The following is a 25,360-nucleotide window of genomic DNA, read 5'->3' on the forward strand; positions in this document are numbered from 1 at the left end:
AGAATAGAAACCTTGGAAGTGGCAGGCAGTAATTTCATGGATCTCATCATTGTCTCTATTTGCTCGGAGAATATAAAAGAGGTGGAAGGTAGTGCAGCTGCAGTGGACGAGCAGAAAAAGACCTGACTGTTGAGGTCCAGTTGAAGGCCGGGACTGGAGACAAGCAGTCCTACAGCATTTGGTACAGACTAATCTTCCCCCAAATCCCACCACTCCCTCCTGAAAATCATAAACTTCCACCAAATATTACAATTTCCTTTTATGTAAATTATCTCTGACAAGTAATTCATCATAAAACTTAGGTACCAAAATACTTCTGTATGTAGCCATGATCATTTAAATAATAAATTTTGAAGTATGGGAAAGAGACAATGGTGTGAAATAATTATGTTTCTTTACATAACTGTTTTATTTGCTGAAAATATTTATTAGAAAGGGCAGAGAAAGAGAGAGAGAGAATCTTCTATCTTTGTTTCACTCCCCAAATGGCTGCAATAACCAGGCCCAGGCCAGCCAGACGCCAGGACGTGGGGACTCCATTTGGGTGGCAGGAACTCAAGTACTTGAGCCATCATCTGCTGCTTCCCAGATGTATTAACAAGGAGCTGGATCAGACGCAGAATAGCTAGGACTCCAGTGGGCATGCCCATATGGGATGTGGGAGCCTCAAGCAGCTGCTTAATCCACTGTGCCCCAACACTTGCCCCTCATGATTGCTAAGAGGTAAATCACAAGGATATGGAAATAAAAATAAATGCATGTTTTTCACAGAGAAATGTAGACTCTGTTTTATTATTTTAAGTCTGTATTTCTCTATTTGGAGATTAGAACTATGGATTTACGAATATAACCACAACATTCATTCACCAATTATTTGTACTTTATTGTTGGCTCTCCAAATTCAGTTCCATGCAACATGTTGTTAAATGCCTGTAGATTCAAGGACTTGTGGTTATGACTGGGGAGAGAAGGGAATTGGGTGAAATACTGGAAGCCTTCGCCAATAGAAATGTTGTTTAATGCTTGTAACACAAGACAGGATTATTCCAAGTAATTTCAATCTCTGGTAGTCTGTCCTTTTTCTGCAAGCTTGGATGTAGATATTTGATCGCGAAATAGGTGTGTTTTCCCATCAGAACTGACCTTCAGGTTTGCTTAAAGCAATAATGTGGCTTCTACAGCCTCACCTTCGTTTAATGAGAGCCATTTCCCAATGCCATCTTTGGGTTAATAGGCTAAGATGGGAGAAAGTCAAACATATCTTTCCGTTTTACACCAGATTGCCTTCTGCCTGTGGCTTTAATCACTCAATCCTCCTCACATCTGCCATAAGAACAATTATGGCTTTTTTATGCCTTATCACCCAGGGGGCTGTGCCAGGGTACAGCAGCACCTCCCAGGAAAGGAAGGGCAAAATCTTCATCTTGTTTCCAGCATCGTAGGTTATAATTTCCCTCTGCAAACCTGTAAGGAGTACTTTTTTTTTTTTTTTGCTTCTCAGACCCACCATTTCCTTAGGTCTGTGGCTCTGGTCTGATTTATGCGTTTTTTTCTATCCTTTCTCCTAGAGATGTTTTAATTACGTAGACAAATTGTAAAATCTTTTGTCTTGTAAACTATTTCTCTGATAGTATAGATTTTGTTTAACTGTTTTTTTTTTTTTTTTTTTTTTTTTTTTTTTTTTTTTTTTTTTTTTTCTTCCTAGCCAAGTCTTACAAACCCAGGAATGATGTCTGACTGCCGTTCAACAGTGGTATCAAGGGAAGAAAAGGCTGGCTTCTTGGCTGCCTTTGGGGATTCAGTCCTGGAGCAGCTCAGACTGCAACTCCCCGTTAGGAGCTTTTTTGTTGCATTTGTCTAGGAAGCTCATAAGATTTTACTCTTGATTCAATTTAACAGCAAATTATCACCCATCAAATAAACTGTATGGTAATACTTGTTGCTCTACTTGTTTTAAAACTTTATTACTAAAATTTCTAAAAGAAGTTTGGAATCCTTAAAAGCATGAGTGATAAAGTTAACAGGTTTTACCTTTCCTCAGAGGACTCCATGATATGAGTTTGAGAAAGTGTCCCAAGTGATGCTGATAATACAGCTCTCACGCTGACTTTTTCTAGGGAATGTTTACGACATAAAAATAAGTACTTATTGCGTGATTTTTTGTTATTTTACATAAAAATTTAACTATTTTTTGAATACATTCACTTCTAATTCTGACCTCTTACACTAACTGTTTTCACGCAGTGTTGGTGTGAAAACTGGTTTTGTCAAGAATGACTAAACATGATCCTTTAAACAGCCTAGCAATTTCCTGTGGTGGTTTTTAACTTTTAATTGGCACTCTACTAACCACTTAAATCAATATTTTTCCTCAAAGGCTCCCCTCAAAAATTTTGAGGCACATTTGGAATAAAAGAGAATTTTTAGACATAGTAATATACATGAAGTCTTCACACTGTAGAACCACTTTTTCAGCTCAAGCAAAGAGGAGGTGTAGATTGTGGTCAAAGAACAGAGCCAAGGACTATGGCCAGGAAGGTACACAATTTGTGATCTTGGTCCCATTAGCAGAGCTGTTAACCAGGTGACCTATCACAACAGGTTACTGCAGGTCCAGGGAGCAGTGATTCTTCATTGGGGTTTCAGCAATGGTACACGAACATGTTGGCACTTTATACAATCTTTTGAGCATATTTATATTTTTCTAAGGAGAGGGTTTGCATTTTCATGATTCTCAAAAGCAGGTATGGCAAAAAGGTTAAGATTACACTAAAGGAGATCATTCTAAAAGAAAGTGATTTTAGTGTTTATTTTTTAAATGAAACACTGTAATTACTGGGATAGATTTCTGTAATCTGATGTAGATTTCATGAATACCATGTTATTGTGGGAGGAGTCCCTGAGCTCTGACCTTTCATATTTATCCTCTGTTGGAGAAATCTGTTACTTCTACATGAGACAGAAAGGTTAAATTAAAACATCCATTTTTGTAGTTTATACGCAGTTAGCCTTCCTTATCCAGGATTCCACTTCTGCAAATTTAACCAACTCTGAATAGGAAATACTGGGATACTAAGAGTGGGGGGTGTGCTGGGGAAAGGGAAGTGGGTATAGAGGAAATGCAGAATGTTATAATTATTTCCATAGCACTGACATTACATTGGGTATTATAAATAAACTAGAAATGATTTAAACTATTTGAGAGGATTTTATAGTTTAGGTGCAAATACTATGGTATTTTATACACAGTAGTTGAACATCCTGAGTTTGGCATCCTGTGGGAGGGGGTGTCCTGGAACCAGTCCCACGAGGATACCAAGGGATGAGTGTTTTTTTAAAGAAATGGTAAACCTGTTTTTCAAAACTCATACTTCAGCAATCCATTCTGTTAGTCTTCTCTCTTGGAATCATTTTAAGGTAACCCAAACCTCACTTCACTCTTTACAATATAGCAGGGTTTAAATCTGACCAAAATTCACATAATTAAATGTTAAGGTGTTACATATTAACTGTAGGATAATCCATTCCTCAGATAAGATAAAAGTTTGCAAGGGAAAAGTGCCATTCTAGAGACATCTACTGCAGTCTTCTGTCTTAAAACATCACAGTGCATGTAAATCTTCAGTGTTGCTGATACACTGCAAATTTATAGCATATTCAGGAATAACTGTCATCAGACACAGACAATATGGATTTTTTTAATTCTAGGTTAATTTATGGAATGAGAAGACGAGAAAAGATCGAAGCTTTATGGAAAAACAAGTTGTGTGATCTTCTGATTCAGAAATGAGGGGAAATGCAGCCATCTGAATGGTCATGAACCCCAAACAGGTCTTCCTCTCTGTGCTGATATTTGGAGTAGCGGGGCTACTCCTCTTCATGTATCTTCAAGTCTGGATTGAAGAACAACATACAGGTAAGAAATTGTAATTATAGTGGCTATTTTTAATTAAATAAGCTGTGATGTTTATAAAGTAACAGTATTTCCAACAATAAAAAATTAAGTCACAAACCAAAATTCCCAGCTTCTAAAAGAAGGGAGGGTTGTACAGCTCTGGTAGACATTTGCTTGGCAGCTTAGCACTTGGAACTTTTGTTGTCTCAGTAGAGAGCAACAAGGCCAGATTGGCCCAACAAGGACTGCTTGTAGAGAATTTGTCTACAAATGAGTAGTGTTTATCTTACTTCTGTTCAGTAAGCATCAGAACAAGGTTAAAAAGAGCTAAATATGCAGAAAACTATTTAATTCCTCTTATTTTTTGGCTGGTATTCAGTGTGGAAATTCCCAATGCCTTCCCTATAAAGCAAGGATTAAATGTTTTTTGTAAAGGGCTAGATGGTAAATATTTTAGGCTTTGCAATCCATACATTCACTTTCACAACTACTAATCAACTCTGTCAGTTATAGACAAAAATCAGCCATAGAAATATGTAAATGAGTTGAACAAACTTTGTTTCAATAAAAATTTGTTTATAAAAGCAACGGTGGGGCCAATGCTGTGGCATAGCTGGTAAAGCCACTGCCTGCAACGCTGGCATCCCATATGGGCGCCAGTTCAAGCCCCGGATGCTCCACTTCTGATCCAGCTCCCTGCTATGGCCTGGGAAAGCAGTCGAAGATGGCCCAAGTCCTTGGGCCTCTGAACCCTCCATGTGAAAGACCCGGAAGAAGCTTCTGGCTCCTGGCTTTAGATTGACACAGCTCTGGCCTTTGTGGCCAGTTGGGGAGTGAACCAGCAGATGGAAGACCTCTCTCTCTCTCTCTCTTTCTGCCTCTCCTTCTCTCTATGTGTAACTCTGACTTTCAAATAAATAAATCTTAAAAAAAAAAAAAAAAAAAAGAACAAATGGTGAGCTGGAGTTGGTCCACAGGCAGGCAGGAGTTTACTGATTTCTGCTATATTCATCTGGTATTTTCATCATTAAGTTTGTAATTCCTGCACATTAAAGGCACTCAATGATTGTTAAAATGGAGAGCTGACGCCGTGGCTCATTTGGTTAATCCTCTACCTGCAGCGCCAGCATCCCATATGAGCACCGGGTTCTAGTCCTGGTTGCTCTTCTTCCAGTCCAGCTCTCTGCTGTGGCCCAGGAGGGCAGTGGAGGATGGCCCAAGTGCTTGGGCCCCTGCACCCACATGGGAGACCAGGAGGAAGCACCTGGCTCCTGGCTTCGGATCAGCACTGCGCCGGCTGTAGCGGCCATTTGGGGAGTGAACCAATGGAAAGAAGACCTTTCTCTATGTCTCTCTCTCTCACTGTCTATAACTCTACCTGTCAAATAAAAAAAAAAAGTTTATATTTATAATGATAGTAGCATTATTTTTTTAAAGAAGATTTATTTTTTATTTCAAAGAGAGTTACAGATAGGAAGAGGCAGAGAGGTCTTTTCTCTGCTGTTTCATGCCTCAAATAGCCGCAACTGCCAGAGCTATGCCAATCCTAAGTCAGGAGCCAGGAGCTTCTTCTAGGTCTCCCATGTGGGTGCAGGGGCCCAAGGACTTGGACCATCTTCTACTGCTTTCGCAGGCCATAGCAGAGAGCTGGATCGGAAGAGGAGCAACCAAGACTGGAACTGGAGCCTACATGGGATGCCAGCACTGCAGGTGGTGGCTTTACCCTCTATGCCACAGTGCCGGCCCTGATGGTAGCATTATTAAACCAAATGACTAGAACATCACAGAAATTTATTCATACAGCTATCATCAAATACAGTTTTTTACTGTTGACAGATTATGGCTTATGATTTTTAAGGAACATAAAGTAAAAAAAAAGGAAAAATTCTTTTTTTCAATATTTATTTATCTGAGAGGCAGGCATACAAATAGAGAGAGACAGAGAGACAGAGACAGAGAGAGAAAGAGAGAGAGATTCCATCTGCTGGTTCACTTCCCAAATGTTGCAATTGCCAGGGTTGTGTCAGGGTCAAAACTGATAATAATCCAAGTCTCCCACGGTGGCACAACCATTCAGTTATGTGGTCATCACCACTTCCTCCCAGGATCTGTTTTAGCAGTAAGCAGGAGTAATGAACAAGAGCCAGAGATCAAGCACAGGTACTCTGAAACAGGTTATATGTATCTAACCAGTGTGCCAACCACTAGGCTAAATGTCAAACCCTGAGAAGAACAATTTCTTTTTTTTTTAATTTTTAAAAATTTATTTGAAAGAATCACAGAGAGGGAGGGACAAAGAGAGACATCTTCTATCTGCTGGCTCACTTCCCATATAGCTCAATGGCTGGGGTTGGGCCAGGCCAAAGCCAGGAGCAAGGAGCTTCTTGTGGGTCTCCCGTGTAGATGCAGGGCCCAAGTACATGGGCCATATTCCATTTCTTTCCCAGACACATTGAGTTGCATAGGAAGAAGAGCAGCCAGGACTCGAACTGGCACCCATATGGATGCCGGCGTCACAGGTGGCAGCTTTGCCTGCTATGCCACAACAACAAACCTAAGAGAAGAACAATTTCTTAATTGTCTCAAATTGTGGACTACTTAAACTATTCTAGATATAAAATATTTAAGAATCTGTTCTGAATGGATGCCTTGTTCTAGTCCTGGTTGGGGTGCCAGATTCTGTCCCAGTGGCTCCTCTTCCAGACCAGCTCTCTGCTGTGGCCCAGGAAGGCAGTGGAGGATGGCCCAAGTGCTTGGGCCCCTGCACCCACATGGGAGACCAGGAGGAAGCACCTGGCTCCTGTCTTCGGGCCAGCGCAGCGCCGGCTGTTGCGGCCATTCGGAGAGTGAACCAACGGAAAGAAGACCTTTCTCTCTGTCTCTCTCTCTCATTGTCTATAACTCTACCTGTCAAAAAAAAAAAAAAAAAAAGAATCTGTTTTGAAACACAATTCAGTACTGTCAGAAATATAATTTTAATAGCTGTTTCCATTTTTAAGTCCTTTCTTTGGTTTATTATGATAGACACTTCAGATTTATATAATTTAATTTATATAGTAACCCTTCTGAAGAGAGATTGTATTCAATTATTTTCTGAAGAACGTATAATATGTTGTCAAAACATTCTTAACTCCCATTACATTTACATTAACTACAATATTATGCTAAATGTTCTATGTCACTGAAATAATCTCTCAAACTAACATCATATTTTGTGAAACTATACCGGTCATAAAATATATAGACTAATTTCTCCTTGACACAAGGTTCCTGACATGGATTTTGCCTCATAGGAAGCCTTCAGTAAGTTCATATTGAATATATGAATAAAAGAAGAATTACAAGTTTGAAAGCACATTGCAGAAATAGATCCTGTCACATAGGAAGTCTTCAATATGTTTAGTGGTTGATTGATTGACTAAAAGAATGAATGGGTTCCAAACTACAAATGAGTAGCGTTCATCTTCCTTTGGTCAACCAAGCATCAGATACAAGACTGGAAGAAACTAAATGTATAGAAAACTTTAATTCCTGTTAAGTTTTGTGTTGATACTCAAAATTGATATAGAAATTATTAATGCTATTACTATAAAGCATGGTTGGCAAATCTTGTCACATAGAAAACTTTCAGTAGTTGCATGTTCAGTGAATGATTAACATAATGAATGGATTGAAAAGTCACTGCAGATAATAGAATGGAATGTAGCAAAAGAGGAAAGATCAAAAATGTTACATTATCAGGTTTTCTAGTACTGCTATTTCACAAGCAAAATATTATGGAACTCTAATCCATATAGGAAAATACATTCATACATACAGACTGTTGCAAAGGAGAAATATGGTTTAGTCTATCAGTAAGAAGCTACCTAATGCCCAAGAAAACCATCAAGTTATGAAACAATGCACTATATAGAAAATGCATTTTGCAAATTATTTCCACAGGCATCAATAGCTGCCATTTATTGAGAGCTTAATAACCACCAAATGTTCATATGTATTTTCTCTAATCCCAATATCTTACTAAAATGAAGATATTTTAAGTTTACAGATGAGAATGCTAAGACTCAAGGGGGATACGGGACTTATCCATAGCCTCACAAGCATAGCAGTTGGTGCAGAGGAAAATCCCAAGTCAACACAAGTTATGTTGCTGCAGGGTGCTTGTCTCTACTCTTGTGTCTTGTCTCTGTGATTGGGAAAGGTGACTACTAGAGAAGTACATATGAAGCAATGGATGAAATTTAAGTGGCATGTTCATAGGTACAAAGCTAAGAATTTTTGAAGTATGACCAATATACAGGTTTTGCTGTTCACCTATGAACCCTAAAAGGATCTTGTAGCCAAAATAGTAGACAAGATAGATATACAATAAATGTGATAGCATTCGTAGTGATATTTTAAAACCATTGAAACTGATAAATTAAGCAACACATAAGTTCATAGGTATATAGTCTCTTCAGCACATTGAAATCTTAATTTGGGTTAACCATTTTCCCAAGTCTAGGAAAATTATTTTTCTCTGTTAATATTGGCTGGCAAAACATTTAGCATTTATTCTCTTGAAAGTTATTTGTAATTTGCTAAAAGTGATTTATTTATTTTAAATAAAGAATATACTTTACAAACTATTCATGACAGTAAGCATAAATCAGAATTTCTTTAGACAATTAGTTCACTGAGGAAAAGCTGCATCATTTTTCAACAAGACTTCCCTCTGGATTTCCACCTTCTTTTAGGTTAGTGCTTTGTGTTGTCATTGTACAGTGTCCTAGGTACACAGGTACCTTTGTATTTAAATGTATTTCAGATAATATTGGGGACATCAGACATTTTTAAAGGCAAACTTTTTTTAAAATCATAAACATCTGGATATGTGCTTTGGTGTTAGGATAAAAATTGGGAAATCTGTCTCTTGGAAACTTTAGAACTAACACAGTTTTGGAGGATGAAATGGTCTTGGTTCCTTGGATTTTCAGTAGCTAATATGTGTTTTTAAAATCTGAGTGCTTTTGTTCTCTTATACATTCCAGTTCTACAAGTATTTGAGAACTCTAATTTCTCTCCATATCTTTTATTTAAGGGCTTGAAAATCTAAGTTATCAACTATTTTCTAAGCATCCTTGTTTTCCTCATGTTTATTCTATTAAAAATAAAATTCCTGGGACTGGCACTGTGGAAAGGCAGGTTAAGCCATCATCTGCTGTGCCAGCATCCCATATGGGCACTAGTTTGAGTCCCAGCTGCTCCACTTTCAACCCAGCTCTCTACTGATGTGCCTGGTGGTGTATGTGTTTGTGGCAGGAGGAATCAGTTAAAGATGGCCCTGATCCTTGGGCTCCTGCACTCATGTAGGGGACAGGAGGAAGCTCTTGGCTCCTGGCTTTGGCCTGGCCATCTGGGGAGTGAACCAGCAGATGGACTATCTCTTTCTTTGTCTCTCCACTCTCTCTATGTAACTCTGCCTTTCAAATAAATAAATAAATATTAAAAAATAAGATTTATTAGAATTCCAAAATAAACCTTAAATATGCTCTGATATACCAGTAAAGGATAATGAAAAGAGATTTTTTTATGGATGTGAAGAGGAAAAATGTATGACAGAGAAATTAAACCTACCCATTTACACAACAGAGAATATACCATAGCACCATTCATTTTTCAATATCATCAGTTAATATTCATTAATTAATTATCCATTTCTTTGTTTTTTTTTTTTTTTGAGTTGTTAAGAATACAACTTTTCTAGGCTGGCACCATGGCTCAATAGGCTAATCCTCTGCCTGCGGCGCTGGCACACCGGGTTCTAGTCCCGGTCAGGGCGCCGGATTCTGTCCCGGTTGCCCCTCTTCCAGGCCAGTTCTCTGCTGTGGCCCGGGAGTGCAGTGGAGGATGGCCTAAATGCTTGGGCCCTGCACCCCATGGGAGACCAGGAGAAGCACCTGGCTCCTGGCTTCAGATCAGCGTGGTGCGCCTGCCGCAGCGCACCAGCCACGGCGGCCATTGGAGGGTGAACCAACAGCAAAGACCTTTCTCTCTGTCTCTCTCTCTCTCTCACTGTCCACTCTGCCTGTCAAAAAAAAAAAAAAAAAAAAAAAAAAGAATACAACTTTTCTATTCAGAAGGAGGATAAACATCTCAGATTTCTCAGGTGTTAGTTTTGGAACCATGCACAAACTTCTTAGCCTCTCCCAGCCTTAGTTTCCTCATCTGTGACATGAAGATAAGAATAATAGTAATTCCCACAAAGGCTGGCAGATGAGATTAAAGGGGACAGTACTTACAGTGCACTTAGTGCGGTGCCTGGCAAGCAGTGGTACAGTGAATGTAAGCTGCTGTTATTACCCTGGACATATGCAGAACATCTGCAGACTAGCCTTTTCTGAGTTGTCACAATGATGATTCAGCCACAATTCAGCTTTTCTGAATTGTGCCCAAGCTTGTGCCTTAACTGATTATGGAAAAAAAATTGAAAAAAGAAAAAAGAACAACACTCAGTTCCAGTTTTAGTTGGGAGACTCTATCTAGTACAGAGCCATGCTGGCTCCTGATGTAGAAGTTGGAAGGAGAATGGTGAGAATCAGTGCAGAGAGAGGGCTTGTCAATGGGAGCATCCCAGGTTAGCACAAGCTGCCTCCAAGGTCAATGTATTGGTACATTCAACAGTACTCCTTGAAGACAATTGCAGGTGCCAAGCAGTGTGATGAGTACAGAGATACAACAGTGAGACAGATATAATCCGTTTTCTCAAAGAAATTATAGTCAAGTGAATTGTAAGGAAGACAACGTGCTGAGTCCAGGCCAAGGTGTTGGTACAAAAGGACCGTCCATTGTGAAAGAAAGAAGACAGCCGGCGCCGTGGCTCAATAGGCTAATCCTCCACCTAGCGGCGCCGGCACACCGGGTTCTAGTCCCGGTCGGGGCGCCGGATTCTGTCCCGGTTGCCCCTCTTCCAGGCCAGCCCTCTGCTGTGGCCAGGGAGTGCAGTGGAGGATGGCCCAGGTGCTTGGGCCCTGCACCCCATGGGAGACCAGGAAAAGCACCTGGCTCCTGGCTCCTGCCATCGGATCAGCGCGGTGCGCCGGCCGCGGCGGCCATTGGAGGGTGAACCAACGGCAAAGGAAGACCTTTCTCTCTGTCTCTCTCTCTCACTGTCCACTCTGCCTGTAAAAAAAAAAAAAAAAAAAAAAGAAAGAAAGAAAGAAAGAAGACAAGTCCTTCATTACAAGCAAAATAATGAGTTGGAAGCAGCAGACAAGAGCCTACTCATTGTCCCGTGAGAGAACTGCTGACCAAATAGAAGCACTAGCAGGAGTGGAGTCAGGTAGTAGGGAGGATTAGCAGGCACCAGAGAGCCAGAACAGAGAACTATAGGAAAGAGGTAGTAATAATGAGGCATGGTTCAGGATAAATCACGACAATGGCTCACTTTTCCACCCCAGTTACTGTTCCAATGTGCAATTCAGTGTTCTTTCTCTAGGTAGACTCTTACTGCCCAATACAATAAATACAAAAAGGCATAGTGTGTAACCCTTTAGTATGTGTAATAAGACAGGGAAGATCCTAGCTTTGGAAAGGAATTTAAATATCCTCTTGTACACGATGAGCTATGGTTTGAATGTCACCTCCAAAATTCATATTAATTTTAATTCGTGTTGGGAGGTATCAGAAATTTAATACACGGTACTTTGAGGGGGGATCTTTGGGAGGCAATTATTGTTAAATAAGGAGATAAAGGTGGGCCCCTAACCCAGTGGGACTATAGCTTTCTACAAGGAGAGACCTACAAGGAGAGAAGATACTCGATGCTCCTGGCCATGTGATACTCTGTCTCAGCTCAGGAAACTGCGGACTTACCATTAGCAAAAAGGATGTTGCCAGATACAGCTGCCTGATCTTATGCTTCCAAGTCTGTATAATTATGAGCCAAATTGACTTCTTTTCCCTATCAGTTACTCAGTTTGGGTATTCACATAGAGCAACAGAAAGCAGAGTGAGTCATTGCCTTTTTTTTTTTTTTAATATAAATCCAATGACATCACCCCCCTGTTGAAAACTTTTCAATGGTAGCTCATCACTTTAACAAACACAAGAGGTCTTCAGTGTGTTCAGGAAATATGCATATCATGAGAAAAATGTTCATGGATTTCTAAATTTATTGTATGAAAATGAAGTTATCTTTTAATTCGATTTTCCATGAACTTTTTGAGGTTATCTAGTACTTCACCCCTTGCCCACAAAATGATGTCAACTGAAGCAACTGCCTGCTTGGACAGTCTCATCCTTCCTGCACTTGTGATTTATCCCAGTGCCCTCTCTCTTCCTCTACCAAACTGGAGCCTGGGTGCTCTTCACCCACTTCTCACCTGCCAGGGCTTGGCTCAGATGCCACCTCCTTGAATCATCCCTTAGCCAGTTTCTCACTCTCCCTCTGTAAGGGAAATGATCACAATCAGCAATTGGCCTGTGTCATTACTTTTGGCTTACTTAGTATCCACCTTCTTCTCTATTTTATGAGCTCTATATGACAGAGACCTTGTTTCCTTGTTTTCCTGACTTGCCCCAGTGTCTCCTTTCCCTAGCATTGATCCTAACGTGTGCCAGGTCACTCAGTAGCATTACTGTGGGGTTGGAGGGGAGATAAACATTGCTGCAGTTGGTTTTCCAACATCCTAGCTAAATGAGCATGTAGACTGGGTTAGAATGTTGCTAGGGACAATGAATTCTCTGCTCCCCAAGACATCTCCTTGATTTTTCAGCAACCTACTCAGAAAGCTCCAAATATTAATCATATTAATCAAAACAGTAGTATTCTGAACTTCTACTTACTCAAACTGTATTCCTGAGACTTCATGGGGCTCCCCTTGTTCCATAGCATAGACTGATCATTTCATGAAGAATAAAACTCCAAATTTTTAACCATTTCAAGAAAACAACAGTTCAGGTCACTCTGTTTAAACCATAAAAGTCACTCTGTGTTTCTTTACTTTTCTAAGATTTATTTGTTTATTTGAAAGGCATAATGACACAGACATAGTGATACAGAGATAGATAGACACACACACACAGAGACGGCAGAGGCAAAAAGAGGGAGAGAGAGGAAGAAACCTTCCATCTGCTTGTTCATTCCTCAAATGACCACAGAAACAAGGAGTATGGAGCTCCATCCAGATCTCCCACATGAATGGCAGCTGCCAAAAGTACTTTGGCCATCATCCACTGATTTCCCAGTGGTATTAGCAGGAAGCTGGACTGCTAGCTGAGCAACCAGGACTCGAACTGGCACTAGGATATGGTATGTCGGCGTCTTGTAGTCAGCGGCTTAACCCGTGTGTACCACAATGCTGGCCCCATATGTTTCTTTTAAAACATGATGTATACTGTTCATGTATATTACTTGTGAAAACTTACATATACAGTTTTTAAAATATAAGGCTGTAAAACTCAATACAGATCCCATCTAACAGTTTCTGTTTTTATCTTTTCCTGATATTTTCTAGTTTTCAAGTTTATTCTCAACCATTCAGAACTAAAATAGTTCCCTGGAGGTGTCCTAGATTATAAAAACCTATCTGCAAAGCTTCTAAGCATTTTTATTTAAGAACAAGTCTTAGCTACTTACTGATGACATTTTTGTATATTTTCTTTATTCAGCAACTTTTTAACTTTTCATTCGTACCTCTAATTAGACATTTTTCTGTTTTCTGCCAGATTCTGTCTGACTTATACCAAGTAAATTCTGATAACTTAGCTAAAGATTCAACATTAACATATGGGGTCCATTATTTAGCAGTGAGTTGCCATCAACAGCCTACTAAAGAATTGGAGATCTGTAGTTCTATCTATCCATAACTCATTATAACCAATCTAGGCTCTGTAGGATTCTGGTCTCATGTACATTTTGCCTGGGAAGTATATTCTTTTTGTTCAGTGATGTAAACTTGCTGTAGACCAAGATTCAAACCCTCTATGCTACTATCACTGGAAAAATAATGAAAAGAGATGCTACTTTGATTTTTTCTTTTATAAAAACACAAGTTATCAAAAGTTTTGGTTTTATTTTAACCCGCTTGTGTTTGTATGAAAGTGTAAGGTGGTAACTACATTCCACTCCAGACAAAGTGAAACCACCATATATTTTTTTCTCAGGTAATGGGTTCTGATTTCACAGGCAAAGTGGTCTGAAGTTTCTAAGAAAGCTTCATCTTGTTTTTTGTTCCTTGTTTTTTGTTTTGTTTTTCCAAACTAAGTATGCTTTCTTTCTGTACATGGGAGCAATTTTTCTGCTTGCAAAGCTGTGCTTGCAGACTGGATTTGCTTAGTTCTTGTCTCCTGAGCCTCTCTGTTAGTAGACTGTTCTCTTCTAAAATCAGGCTGTAGGTACCAATGGTGATGTGGCTGTCATGATAATATACTTCCTCTGCGAATAACTTTGCCTACCTGAACTACAACAAAGCCACTTTTAACATGGGAGGACTTTATGTTTACTGTCAATTATATAATCGGGAAAATAAAATTGCTCTTCTTTAAAAGTCACTCCTTTGAATTGCTTCCTCATATTTCAATGAACATGGCAAACATTTTTTAATCAAATGAATGCATGCTCTTGCTGCCCATCTCTGGATACCACCACACCCCATTTCTTTTTACCTGATTGTTCCCGTGTCAAGGCATTTGTGTTAGCTGTTCCCTCTTCTGGAACACATTTCCTTGACTGTCTCCATTGCTGGCCTCCCCAATCCTTTAGGGTACAGACTTAAATGTCACCTTCCCTGAACATCCTACATAAGGTGTCTAGCCCCTGATATATTTTTTTTTTTTCACAACACCTGTTCTCTCAGTCTCTAAAGTTTACTTTGTGGTGCTTATCCCATCTGTGTCATTATTTTTGCTTACTTACATGTGGTCTACCTCTCCAGTTAGGCATGAGTTTCGAGAGAATGGGGAACTTGTATATTGTTCATCACTGTACCTGCAGTTGCCCCTTCCTTATAGGTGCTGATTTCTTTATTTTAAGTATTTGAAAGGCAGAGTTACACATACACATACACACACACATGGCGGGGGGTACCTTCCATGTGCTGACTCATTCCTCAAATGGCCATATTTGCCAAGGCAGGGCCAGACTGAAGCCAGGAGCTTCTTCTGGGTCTCCCACATGGGTTCAGGGGCCTAAGCATTTCAGCCATCTTCCACTGCTTTCCTAGGTACATTAGCAAGGAACTGGACAGAAAGTGGAGCAGCTGCAACTCGAACTGGCACCCATACGGGATGCCAGTGTCACAGGTGGTGGCTTTCCCCACAGCATCACAATGCCAGCCTCTTTAAAAAGTTTATTTATTTATTTGGAAGCCAGAGTGGGGGGGAGAGAGAGAAAGAGAAAAAGAGAGAGAGAGAATCTTCCATCAACTGTTTCACTCCTCAAATGCCTACAACAGCCAGGGCTAGGTCAGCCAGAAACCAGGAACTTTATGCAGTTTTTTCATGTAGGTAACTGGAATCCAAGCACATGGGCTATCTTCTGCTGCCTCCAGGCACACTAGCAGGAAGCTGAATCAGAAGAAGAGATGGGACGATCTCAGGCATTCCTTTTATGGGATGTGGGCATTCCAAACAGAAGTTTAACCCACTGCACCGCAATGCCCATTCTGCAGGTGCTGATTTCATTACTGGTTTCTTCAGACACCCAGCACCACTCAAATTCAGTTCTTATTCTCACTCATCCATCTACTTATCACTTGGTTGTCCCTATGTCGCTGTCTTAACTCTCTGCTCAAGCTTGTCCAAGTCTCCAGTGTTGTCCCCTGCTTTTCCTTATACCTCAGAGTGAAGGAGTAATGAATGATATTCTTACTGACAATTTTTGGAAACTAAACAAGAGTCAACAGCCAAGTTTGTATCACAGTTGATCCCTTCGTCAAACCAAATAACATGTAGAGATGCTCAGATGATTCATTTGGGAACAGCATTGCCAGGGGAATACATATGCCATAGTAAAATATGTGTACATTCAGGGAGGCTGGGTCAAGGGCAAGCTTTATTTACTTGCTAAAACGGAAACACTAATAGAAGCTGCTTCATAGGTCTTGGAGACTAGAGGCAAGAATTGATGTCAGTTCACTGGTGGAGATCTTTTTGTTATATTTTAATTTTTAATTAGTTCTTAACAGATTCAAAATAATTTGTAGATAAAATTTGAAGAATATCATAATATTCCCTTCCTCTTTTCCTCCCTCCCTTTCTCTCTCCCCCTTTCTCCCTCCCATCCTCTTTTTCTCCCTTTCTTTTTTTTTAGTTTTGAGATAACTTATTTTAAAATTACATTACATTAAAAAGGCCTAGTATCTCACCAAATAAGAAGCTTAACAAGAGCCGGCGCCGCGGCTCAATAGGCTAATCTTCCACCTAGCAGCGCCAGCACATTGGGTTCTAGTCCCAGTCAGGGTGCCGGATTCTGTCCCGGTTGCCCCTCTTCCAGGCCAGCTCTCTGCTATGGCCCAGGAGTGCAGTGGAGGATGGCCCAAGTGCTTGGGCCCTGCACCCCATTTGAGACCAGGAGAAGCACCTGGCTCCAGGCTTCGGATCAGCGCAATGCGCTGGCTGCAGCATGCCAGCCGCGGCGGCCATTGGAGGGTGAACCATGGCAAAAGGAAGACCTTTCTCTCTGTCTCTCTCTCTCACTGTCCACTCTGCTTGTAAAAAAAAAAAAAAAAAAAAAAAAAAAATTTAACAAGTAAAAAGCAAAAAGACATAGTTTAATGGGAATAGAGACAATGGCTATCAACAATAATTGAATGGAAAAAATGACCATTTCACCAATAAACAGTAAATTTTAAAGTAATCACAGATCATTAAAACTATAGTAGTATAACATTCTTAACCATAGGTTTGACAGTTATAAAATGCTGTATTGTAAAACTATATTTTCACCAATACTGAAACACACAGATATTTCTTTTTTTGTTTTCTATATTTTAGCTTCCACATATAAAGGAAAACATGCAGTACTTGTTTTTCTGGGTCCAACTTATTTCACTCAATATGCTGTCCTCTAGTTGTGTACATCTTGCTACAAATGCTAGAAATTCACTTGTTTTTATAGCTGAATAATATTCCATTGGTTATATATATATCACATTTTCTTTATCCATACATCTGATGATGGACACCTTGGTTGGTTCAAATTTTGACTATTGTGAACAGTGCTTCTATAACATGGTGGTGCAGATATTCTGTAGTACATTCCGTTCAAGTCTTTTGGGTGTATACTCAGTAGTTGGATCACTGGATCATATGGCAAGTCTATTAAGAAATCTCCACACTGCTTTCCATAGTGGCTGCACTAATATACTATTCCCACCAACAGTATGTAATTGTTGTCTACATCCTTGCCAGCTTTTGTTACTCTGTTTCTGATTTTAGCCATTCTGACAGGGAATAAGGTGATACCTCATTGTGGAGGTACTGTTCTTAGGCAAGTTTTATGTTGAGAGTGTCTTGTCTGACTTGCTGCCAATTTAGAGAGTGTTAAACACTTTTACTGAAATATGTGCCTAAGTATGCGGCTTGCAAATCATGAGGTATGTGTAAAACGCAATGGAATTTCTAGTGGGGTTGCCAGAAAGTTTTCTAGCTTCGGGACACTACTTTTTCTCAGGCAGGCAAAAGCCCTACTTCTATATTTCTAGCTTCAGTTTTGTCTGGGTCTGGCAAGCTTGATTTTAATTTGGTATGAGCAACTTTCAAAACTTCAACATAATGGAGATTTTCTCTAGGGTTATCTTGCAGTGTCTTCCTTGATGCCAGAAAGGTGTTACCTGAACACATTAACTTTTCCTTTCACTATGTTTTGTTTGTTTGTTTGTATATTTGCTTGCAAAGTAATAAGGTTTTATTGGGAACAGGGCATCTGTCAGAATGGAAGGGATAGAGAGTACCCAATCAATCAGACTAGGGGAAAGCAAGGTTACATGGTCGAATGGAAAGAATACACCTGGGCAGGCCAGACAGACAGCTCATAAGAAAGCAGAGAGCTGAGTGTGCAGTCTTTGGACACTCGATTTTTAAGGGAGTCTCTTTACCCTCTCCGCCTTCTCAAGGACAAAGGATGGGGAGCCTTGGCAAAAGGGTTTGTTGGGTAAAAATTAGCAAATTCCTCCTCAGATTTGCTGGCAACTGGCAGAGCAGAGGGGCTTCCCTTAGGGCATCTGTGAAAGTTTTATTGCCCATGTTATCAGGTCAGGTAACCCATTTAGTCCTGAGGAGAGAGAATTCTCCTGGGAGCTTTCCTTGGGAGAAGGGCTGGGTCCACCTAGAAGGTTTTCAGGGTCTGAGCTGGACACTGAAGTTCAAAATGCACTTCTGGGACTTCCAAAGCTAATGCTGGTATCTTCAGCCCTTCTTACACAAATAGGCTAATTTTTAACTTCTTAGCTAACATTTCCCGCCATCAAGAGAAAATATCCATAATCTTATGGGGATAAATGGCCAAAGGTCCATTTTCTGTAGCTAATGTGGAATCTGACAAATGAGTGTAGAGATGGATATGGGTATTTTTTCTCTTGCTATCTGTCCTATGGTGTTTGAGAGTTGCCTCAGGAAGCATTGTCCTGCTTGGTCCAGAGGGTTGATCACGTTGTCTGATGAGGTATCACGTTGTCTGATGAGGTAGCCTGGAAGCCCTGTCTTAGAAGCACCTGGAGCTGGATAGCTTGTCTTCTGTTAGAGACAGAACAAACAAGGATGTTAAAGCACAATAGTCTACAGAGAAGAAGAAAGAATGTGGACACTACGTCGCCGAAGAGAGGCAATGACCAAGACTTCCATGACCAGATGTGAAGTTAGGCCACATATTTTAGCCTTGTCTGACCTGGTCCTGGAGTCGTCTGGTCTTGTCCAAGAAAGCATGAACATGATTTTGTACCCATCTAGTTTGATCCTAGCTCAGGGCATTTTCTTGGGCAGCAGGTAGCAGGTCTAGGGCCTGCCTGTTTTGAAGGACTGAATTAGCAATTCTTTTGTAAGAGCTCTGGTCATGGCAGCTTTTCAATGGATGAAAGCTGTGCTTTCTTTGTTTGTTTTTCCCAAAGGAGGGGGCTCTGCTTTGGCTCCCTGTTGAAAGCCTGATTTAGGAACTGCTATTTCCCTGTATCTAGGAATCTGTAACCTTTTAGGAAAATACTGGAGCTGCCTGAAGTTTGTAGAAGTAAGAATTTGCTGCATGGCCCTTATCCTCTCTGGAGCTTGTTTTCTCTCCCCAGAGGTGAGGATAAGGGTTGAATAATTAACTCTCTAGTGGACCAGCTATCCCCCTCCCTCCCCATGCCTAGTAGCCATGTTTTGCTAGGATGTTAAGCAAAAAGGAAACAGACTAATAAACCATTTGCATTTAAACATGTACCTTGGTTTGTCTTTAACAAAGGCTAGATTATCATTTAGCAAATATGTTATAAGAAAAAGTCAAAACTTGAATGAGGAATCAATAAGGTCATCAGGATGACCTTCTGAGGTCTTGCAATTTTAAAATGCATGTGACTATCGTTTATGTTTAAAGGAGATTTAACAAATAAAAGTTTCAGAAGCCCTCCATATTGGAGGCAAGGTTTTGTGTGCAAAATACTGACCTTCACCTACTAATTTCTAACATGTTTGTGTTTCTGGACAAGTTAATCTCCACAGAGTTTGGTTTATTTTCTTCTCCCATTTCCATACCTTCTTTCTTTGCTTCTTGTGGTAACCACATCCTAAATTTGATGTTTATCATCACATTCCTATCTGTGAATGTCTGTATACTCTTTTAAACTCATGCATGTACAGTTCTGTGCTGCAAAGTAATGTTTTCATCAACAGCGCACAAGATATACAATTGAGGTCCCATATGATTATATGAACTGGTGACTTTATAGCTAGTCTTAATCACAATATGCTAAGTAGAGTACACTTACTGTGTGCAAGTACTCTATAGAATGTACATACAATGACAAAAATCAACTAAGGATATATTCTGCAGAATATGTACCCATCTTTAAGTGTCACATGATTGTATACCCTCTTTCACATTGCAGCCGTATACAAAAGGTGTCTATCTGTATATAACCTTTTGCAATTCACTTTTCCACTCAATAGTATTTTTGAGATTTATTTATGTTGATATTTGTAGTTATAATCCATTCACTTGACTTCTAGGTAAAATTTCATTATATGAATATGCTGCAATTACTTAATAAATCCATTCTGCAATTGATACATATTAAGCTTGTTTTATAATTTTTGCTGTTATATATCATTCTGCTAAGAATATCATTATACCATCACTGTGTTCACATGTTTAAGAGTTTCTGTATGCAGCTGAATTTTACATTCTCCAAAGTTCCATTTGCTTCAAAATTCTATGGTCTAATATCTTTTCTTCTGTTCCTGAAAATCCAAATCAGAACTTCACAAAACACTACAATTGTTCAATGATTATTCTAGCAAAACACGCACATAAATATCTATTTATATACCCTGATTTCCACTAAGAATTAGAGCAGAATAATATAAATATAAGGCACAAAAATCTGTTTTCATGGTATTTCTTATTTTATTAGTATGCCAACATAGTAGTTAACAGTTCATTGAAAATCAATTGAAATAATTTCCAGGTCATTAGTGTGAATTTTGAGTGTGAGGGGAAGGACCTCACTCACTAAATAATTCATGGCAATACTAAAGTTAAGTTCTGTTAGAAAGTATTGATTGGATATGCTAGTCCAAATTCTATAATTTTCCAACTAAAAGAAACTTTCTCAAATGCTGAAAAATCATCTAGTCTCAGCCTTCTCCCTTATAGATAAACAACTGAAAGGATTAAATTCACGAAGTCTGTTACAAAACTGACACTAAAACATGATTCCTGGTAACTACATTTCCACAAAATACTCCTCCCCCTTCCTCCTCCTATTCTCTCTTTCCCCTTAAGATCCAAAAAGGCTCAAGACATGGAGATAATTGGTTCATTTCCCAAAACAACTGGATAAAACCATCCTCTGGTTAAGAAGTTTAGCAAACAGATGTGTCACCAGGAGCAAGAACATGGCTTCTGTTCTCTAGTTGCAAATCTGCTGAGAGGAGAGCTTAGTGTTGGAACAGCCCTTACTTCCAGTGTTCGAAAGTTCAGAACCAATATCTCTGGGAGCAGCTTACTCTGTGGCTTTCTTTTCAAACAGATCTTTCAAGAATAAATGGAGCAGCTAAGAGGTTTGTTAAGAAATTGTGTGATATTTAGTTCATCACAGATTAAACTATTAAACCTGAAAAGACAACATGGATCATTTTTAAATAAGGGAAGAACTTTAGGTTCCATTAAATATACCATTGTTTTTCTCCAAGTCACAACATTAGAAGTGTTATTGTGTTTTGCATGTGGAGTTTCAAGTTCATTTTTCTTTGCTGGTTCTGTTGCCGAGGAATGGCACGGTCCCTGTCTTCGCGCAAGAAAGAATTCAGAGAGTAGTGGAAAGTAAAATAGCAAGGTTTATTAGGGCAGGAACATAGTGGGGAGAGTACACCTGGGCAGGCCAGGTGGGCGGCTCAGCAGTGAGGCAGAGGGCTGAGCGCACAGTCCGGTTGAGACTGGGGGTTTTTAAGGGGATGGGTCTTGCCTCCCCATCTCTGCTCCTCTTGGAACAAAGGACTTTTTGGATGTAAATATGAAAAATTCCTATCTGAGTTTTCCCCCTGAAGTTATCAGACAGGGGGAAGCCTGGCTGGAGCCACCCCGGTTAGAGGAAGGATAGGCAGGACCCCCTGGAAGATCAGGATCTGGAGCAGGATATTTGAAATGCAGACACTGGGCTGCACCTGGAAGATTATCAGGCAGAAGCACAGGGACCCCAACTTGGCAGGTTATCTGGTAGAAGGGGCAGGGCAGGAAGCAAATACTGGGCTGCCCCGGGAAGGTTATTGGGATGACTTTGAGATGCATATGCTGGACCTAGATGTCATCTCTTTAGGCCTTTGCCACACACATATAAGCTCATATCTGACTTCCTACCTAACAGTTCCACAGACAGAATCAATCACTAGTCTCCTGACTACTATTTCTCTATCTTTTAGCACCATCTCTTATTGCATGAGTCAGCCTGGGTTGTAAATATTTGCTTTCATACTTACCTACTTCCCTTCTTGCAGGGCCTCTGAGCGTCAGTACCACAGCAGACCCCCAACAGATGGTTCAAAACAAAGAAATGGAGGAGAGATTCCAGAAAGTGAGAGCAGTCAATGGTCTACCCTGGACACAAAACAACTCAGATCTTTGCTATAGTCACCACCTTCTAGATCTGTTTGTGATCTTTGCAATGCTAGATATTTCATTTTTCCAGTTCCCAAGAATTAAACAACTTCTGAGTCTCTTATCATACCAAATACTCACATAGGCATTAATGTATAATCCATAAACCATTAAATTAATGATTTCCATATTAATGTAGCAGTATCTTTCCAGTGGCAAAAATAGCTATGTGCACAAGCCAGTCTTCCCCCACTTCCCTAATTACAAAATGTTGGGGGGCAAAAGACTCTTTTTGGAGTCACTGAGTTGGAATACTCTTATAGGAATATTTGCTAAGATCATGAAGAATCAAATAAACTCTTTCATGGTATATATTTCATAGTGTCATCCCCCAAGGTCAGTCCTGCTGTTTTTTATTTGGCAACTGTAGACTGTAATAGAAAATTGCACATGACATATTGGCACGATTTATTCTGATGAGCCATTTATGCTACCTGGTAATCCTATATTCCTCATTGAGTTTTTTTTTTTTCTCTCCTGGTTTCCAGAGAGACAGTTGCTGATATGTTACATTCTCCTGGGTGCTCCAAGCACATCTCCTCCGTGTGTCTCTCTGCAAATGGCCTCTCCTTCCACTTCATTGGAAAGAGATGGTTAGCAGCAGAGAAAACCACTGGAGTTTCCTGCTACCAAGATACAAACTCGTCAAATTCCACCCCATTCCTCACTCTTCTTTCAGCTTCCTCCTCTTGCTCCTCCTATTCTTCCTTTTTCTTCTTCTCCTCTTCTAATCATTATTCCTCTTCTTTGTCTTATTCCCACTCTTTTCCTTTTCCTGCTCTTTCTCCTTATCCTTCCACTCACATTCTGGCATCCAAGGCCACCTATCTCTGTGATTTTCTCCATCTTTTATTTATTATCTTCTGTGTCTTAATGTTTTTCTCTATTGCTTCCTTGTCTATATTTCAGAATGGTTCAGTCTTCTCATCTATAAATAAAGCATGACTCAAATATCCAGTCCCTTCAACCACATTTTTACAATTTCCTAATCCATACCTTCCATCTTCTTTAACTTCTTAAAAGAGTTTTGAATGATTCCATCTCCACTTTATTACTTTCTGCTCACCCTCATCTTTTTTTTTATTTTTTATTTTATTTATTTTTTTTTGACAGGCAGAGTGGACAGTGAGAGAGAGAGAGAGACAGAGAGAAAGGTCTTCCTTTTGCCATTGGTTCACCCTCCAATGGCCACCGCGGCCGGTGTGCTGCGGCCGGCACACTGCACTGATCCGATGGCAGGAGCCAGGTGCTTCTCCTGGTCTCCCATGGGGTGCAGGGCCCAAGCACTTGGGCCATCCTCCACTGCACTCCCTGGCCACAGCAGAGAGCTGGCCTGGAAGAGGAGCAACCGGGACAGAATCCGGCACCCCGACCGGGACTAGAACCCGGTGTGTCGGCGCCACAAGGCGGAGAATTAGCCTAGTGAGCCGTGGCGCCGGCCCTCACCCTCGTCTTAACACCTGCCCCCTCCACTTTTGGTCCTGTTTTCCCCAGCATCCCCCCCCACCAGGCACATACACAAATGAGTCTTTCCCAGTCCCCATCTTACTGAGCATCTTACACAGTGTTAGATACTGCATTAGATACCTCTAAAATCCCATCTTCCGCTGACGTTCATGAAAGCAGCTCCCAGTTTTCTTGCTAGTCTCTGGCTGCATTCTCAGTTTCCTCTTCAGATTACTCATCCCTTAGATGAGTTGAAGTTCCCCAAAGTTCTTCCCACAGCCCTCTTTTTGTCTCCCTTAATGTGTGATCCTTCACAAATCTCTTTAGCACCATTTGCTGTCTGGGCATCTGGGCTTGATTGCCCTGCAGGCCCTATGAATTCAGTAACCACAAAACAAACTCATCATTTTTCTCCAAGGAATGTTCTTCCTCCAGAATATTCCATTTCACTATTGATGCAATTGCCACACCTAAAGACTTTGTTGTCACTGGTGATACCTACACTTTCCTCACCCCTCTCTGCTATTCCCAACTAAATATTATCCAGACAAAATTTTTAGCCACTCTCATGTGTGTCCATTCCTATTCATCTCATTATACAGCCCTAGTCCATGTCACAATTATTATTTTTAGGATTGCTCAGCAGCCCCCAAAGTAGTCTTTCCCCGGTGACCTTACCCTGCCCCCATCCCATTGTCCTCATGTTAAGCTACCTCTGATTGCCCTGCTTAAAACTCTTCATGGTCCCCAAGTGGCTCTCAGGACAAACACAGCTCCATGATTTAACTGACTAGTCCCTTTGTAGTATGAACTCTTCCTAACTCTTCAGGATCTTTCTGTCCACATTGCTCACTTTGTACTAAGCCTCCAGCTGTACTATGCTTCTCCCAGTTTCTTGAATTCATCATCAGATCTCTCAACTCTATGCCTTTGCAGATGCTTCCAGATATTTCTTATTTTGCAAGTGTTTAATTTGCACCTCCTCTGTACTCCTGTGCTTCCCCATTAAAGCACTCATGGTGGTGGATTTGGAGTGGTTTTCATATTTATTTATTTATTTGAGAGAGAGTGAGCTCCTATTAGCTAATTCACTCCCCCCAGATGTCTGCAACTGCCAAGGATGGGCAGGCTGGAGTCAGAATACAATCCAGGTCTCCCACATGGGTGGCAGGGACCCAAAGTAGTTGAGCCATCACTGTTGCTTCAGAAAGTCTGCATTAGCAGGAAGCTGGAGTCAGGAGCCAGAGCTAGATATTGAACCCAAGAACTCTGAAGTGGGACACTATATGTCTTTTTTAAAAGATTTATTTATTTGAAAGGCAGAGTTCAAAGAGGCAGAGGCAGAGAGGGAGAGAGAGAGAGACAGAGACAGAAACACACACACACACAGAGAATCTTCCATCCTCTGGTCACTTCCCAAATGGCTGCATCTGCTGGAGCAGGGCCAATCCGAAGCCAGGAGCCTGGAGCTTCCTCTAGCTCTCCCAGGTGGATGCAGGGGCCCAGGGACTCAGGCCATCTTCCACTGCTGTACCAAGCACACAAACAAGGAGCTGGATCAGAAGTGGAGCAGCCGGGACTCGAACTGGTGCTGCATGGGATGCCAGCACTGCAGGCATCAGCTCTAGCTGCTATGCTACAGTGCCAACCCCGACACTGGACGTCTTAACCACTAGGCTAAGTGTCCACTT

At 40.6% G+C, this 25,360-nt stretch overlaps 1 protein-coding gene across 2 annotated transcripts in view; it reads left to right on the forward strand.

The window, feature by feature from the left end:
* Positions 1-25,360, forward strand: part of CHST9 (carbohydrate sulfotransferase 9) — a 306,919-nt gene that overhangs the window by 39,894 nt on the left and 241,665 nt on the right. For both annotated transcript variants that reach the window (XM_051851321.2, XM_070050355.1), the window contains exon 2: positions 3,709-3,916. In XM_051851321.2, the coding sequence (XP_051707281.2) occupies positions 3,811-3,916 (106 nt within the window). In that variant the 5' untranslated portion in view covers positions 3,709-3,810. The remainder of the gene's footprint in view (positions 1-3,708; positions 3,917-25,360) is intronic.

The sequence above is a fragment of the Oryctolagus cuniculus genome, chromosome 10 (assembly GCF_964237555.1).
Source record: "Oryctolagus cuniculus chromosome 10, mOryCun1.1, whole genome shotgun sequence".
In the NCBI taxonomy this organism is placed as follows: Eukaryota; Metazoa; Chordata; class Mammalia; order Lagomorpha; family Leporidae; genus Oryctolagus; species Oryctolagus cuniculus.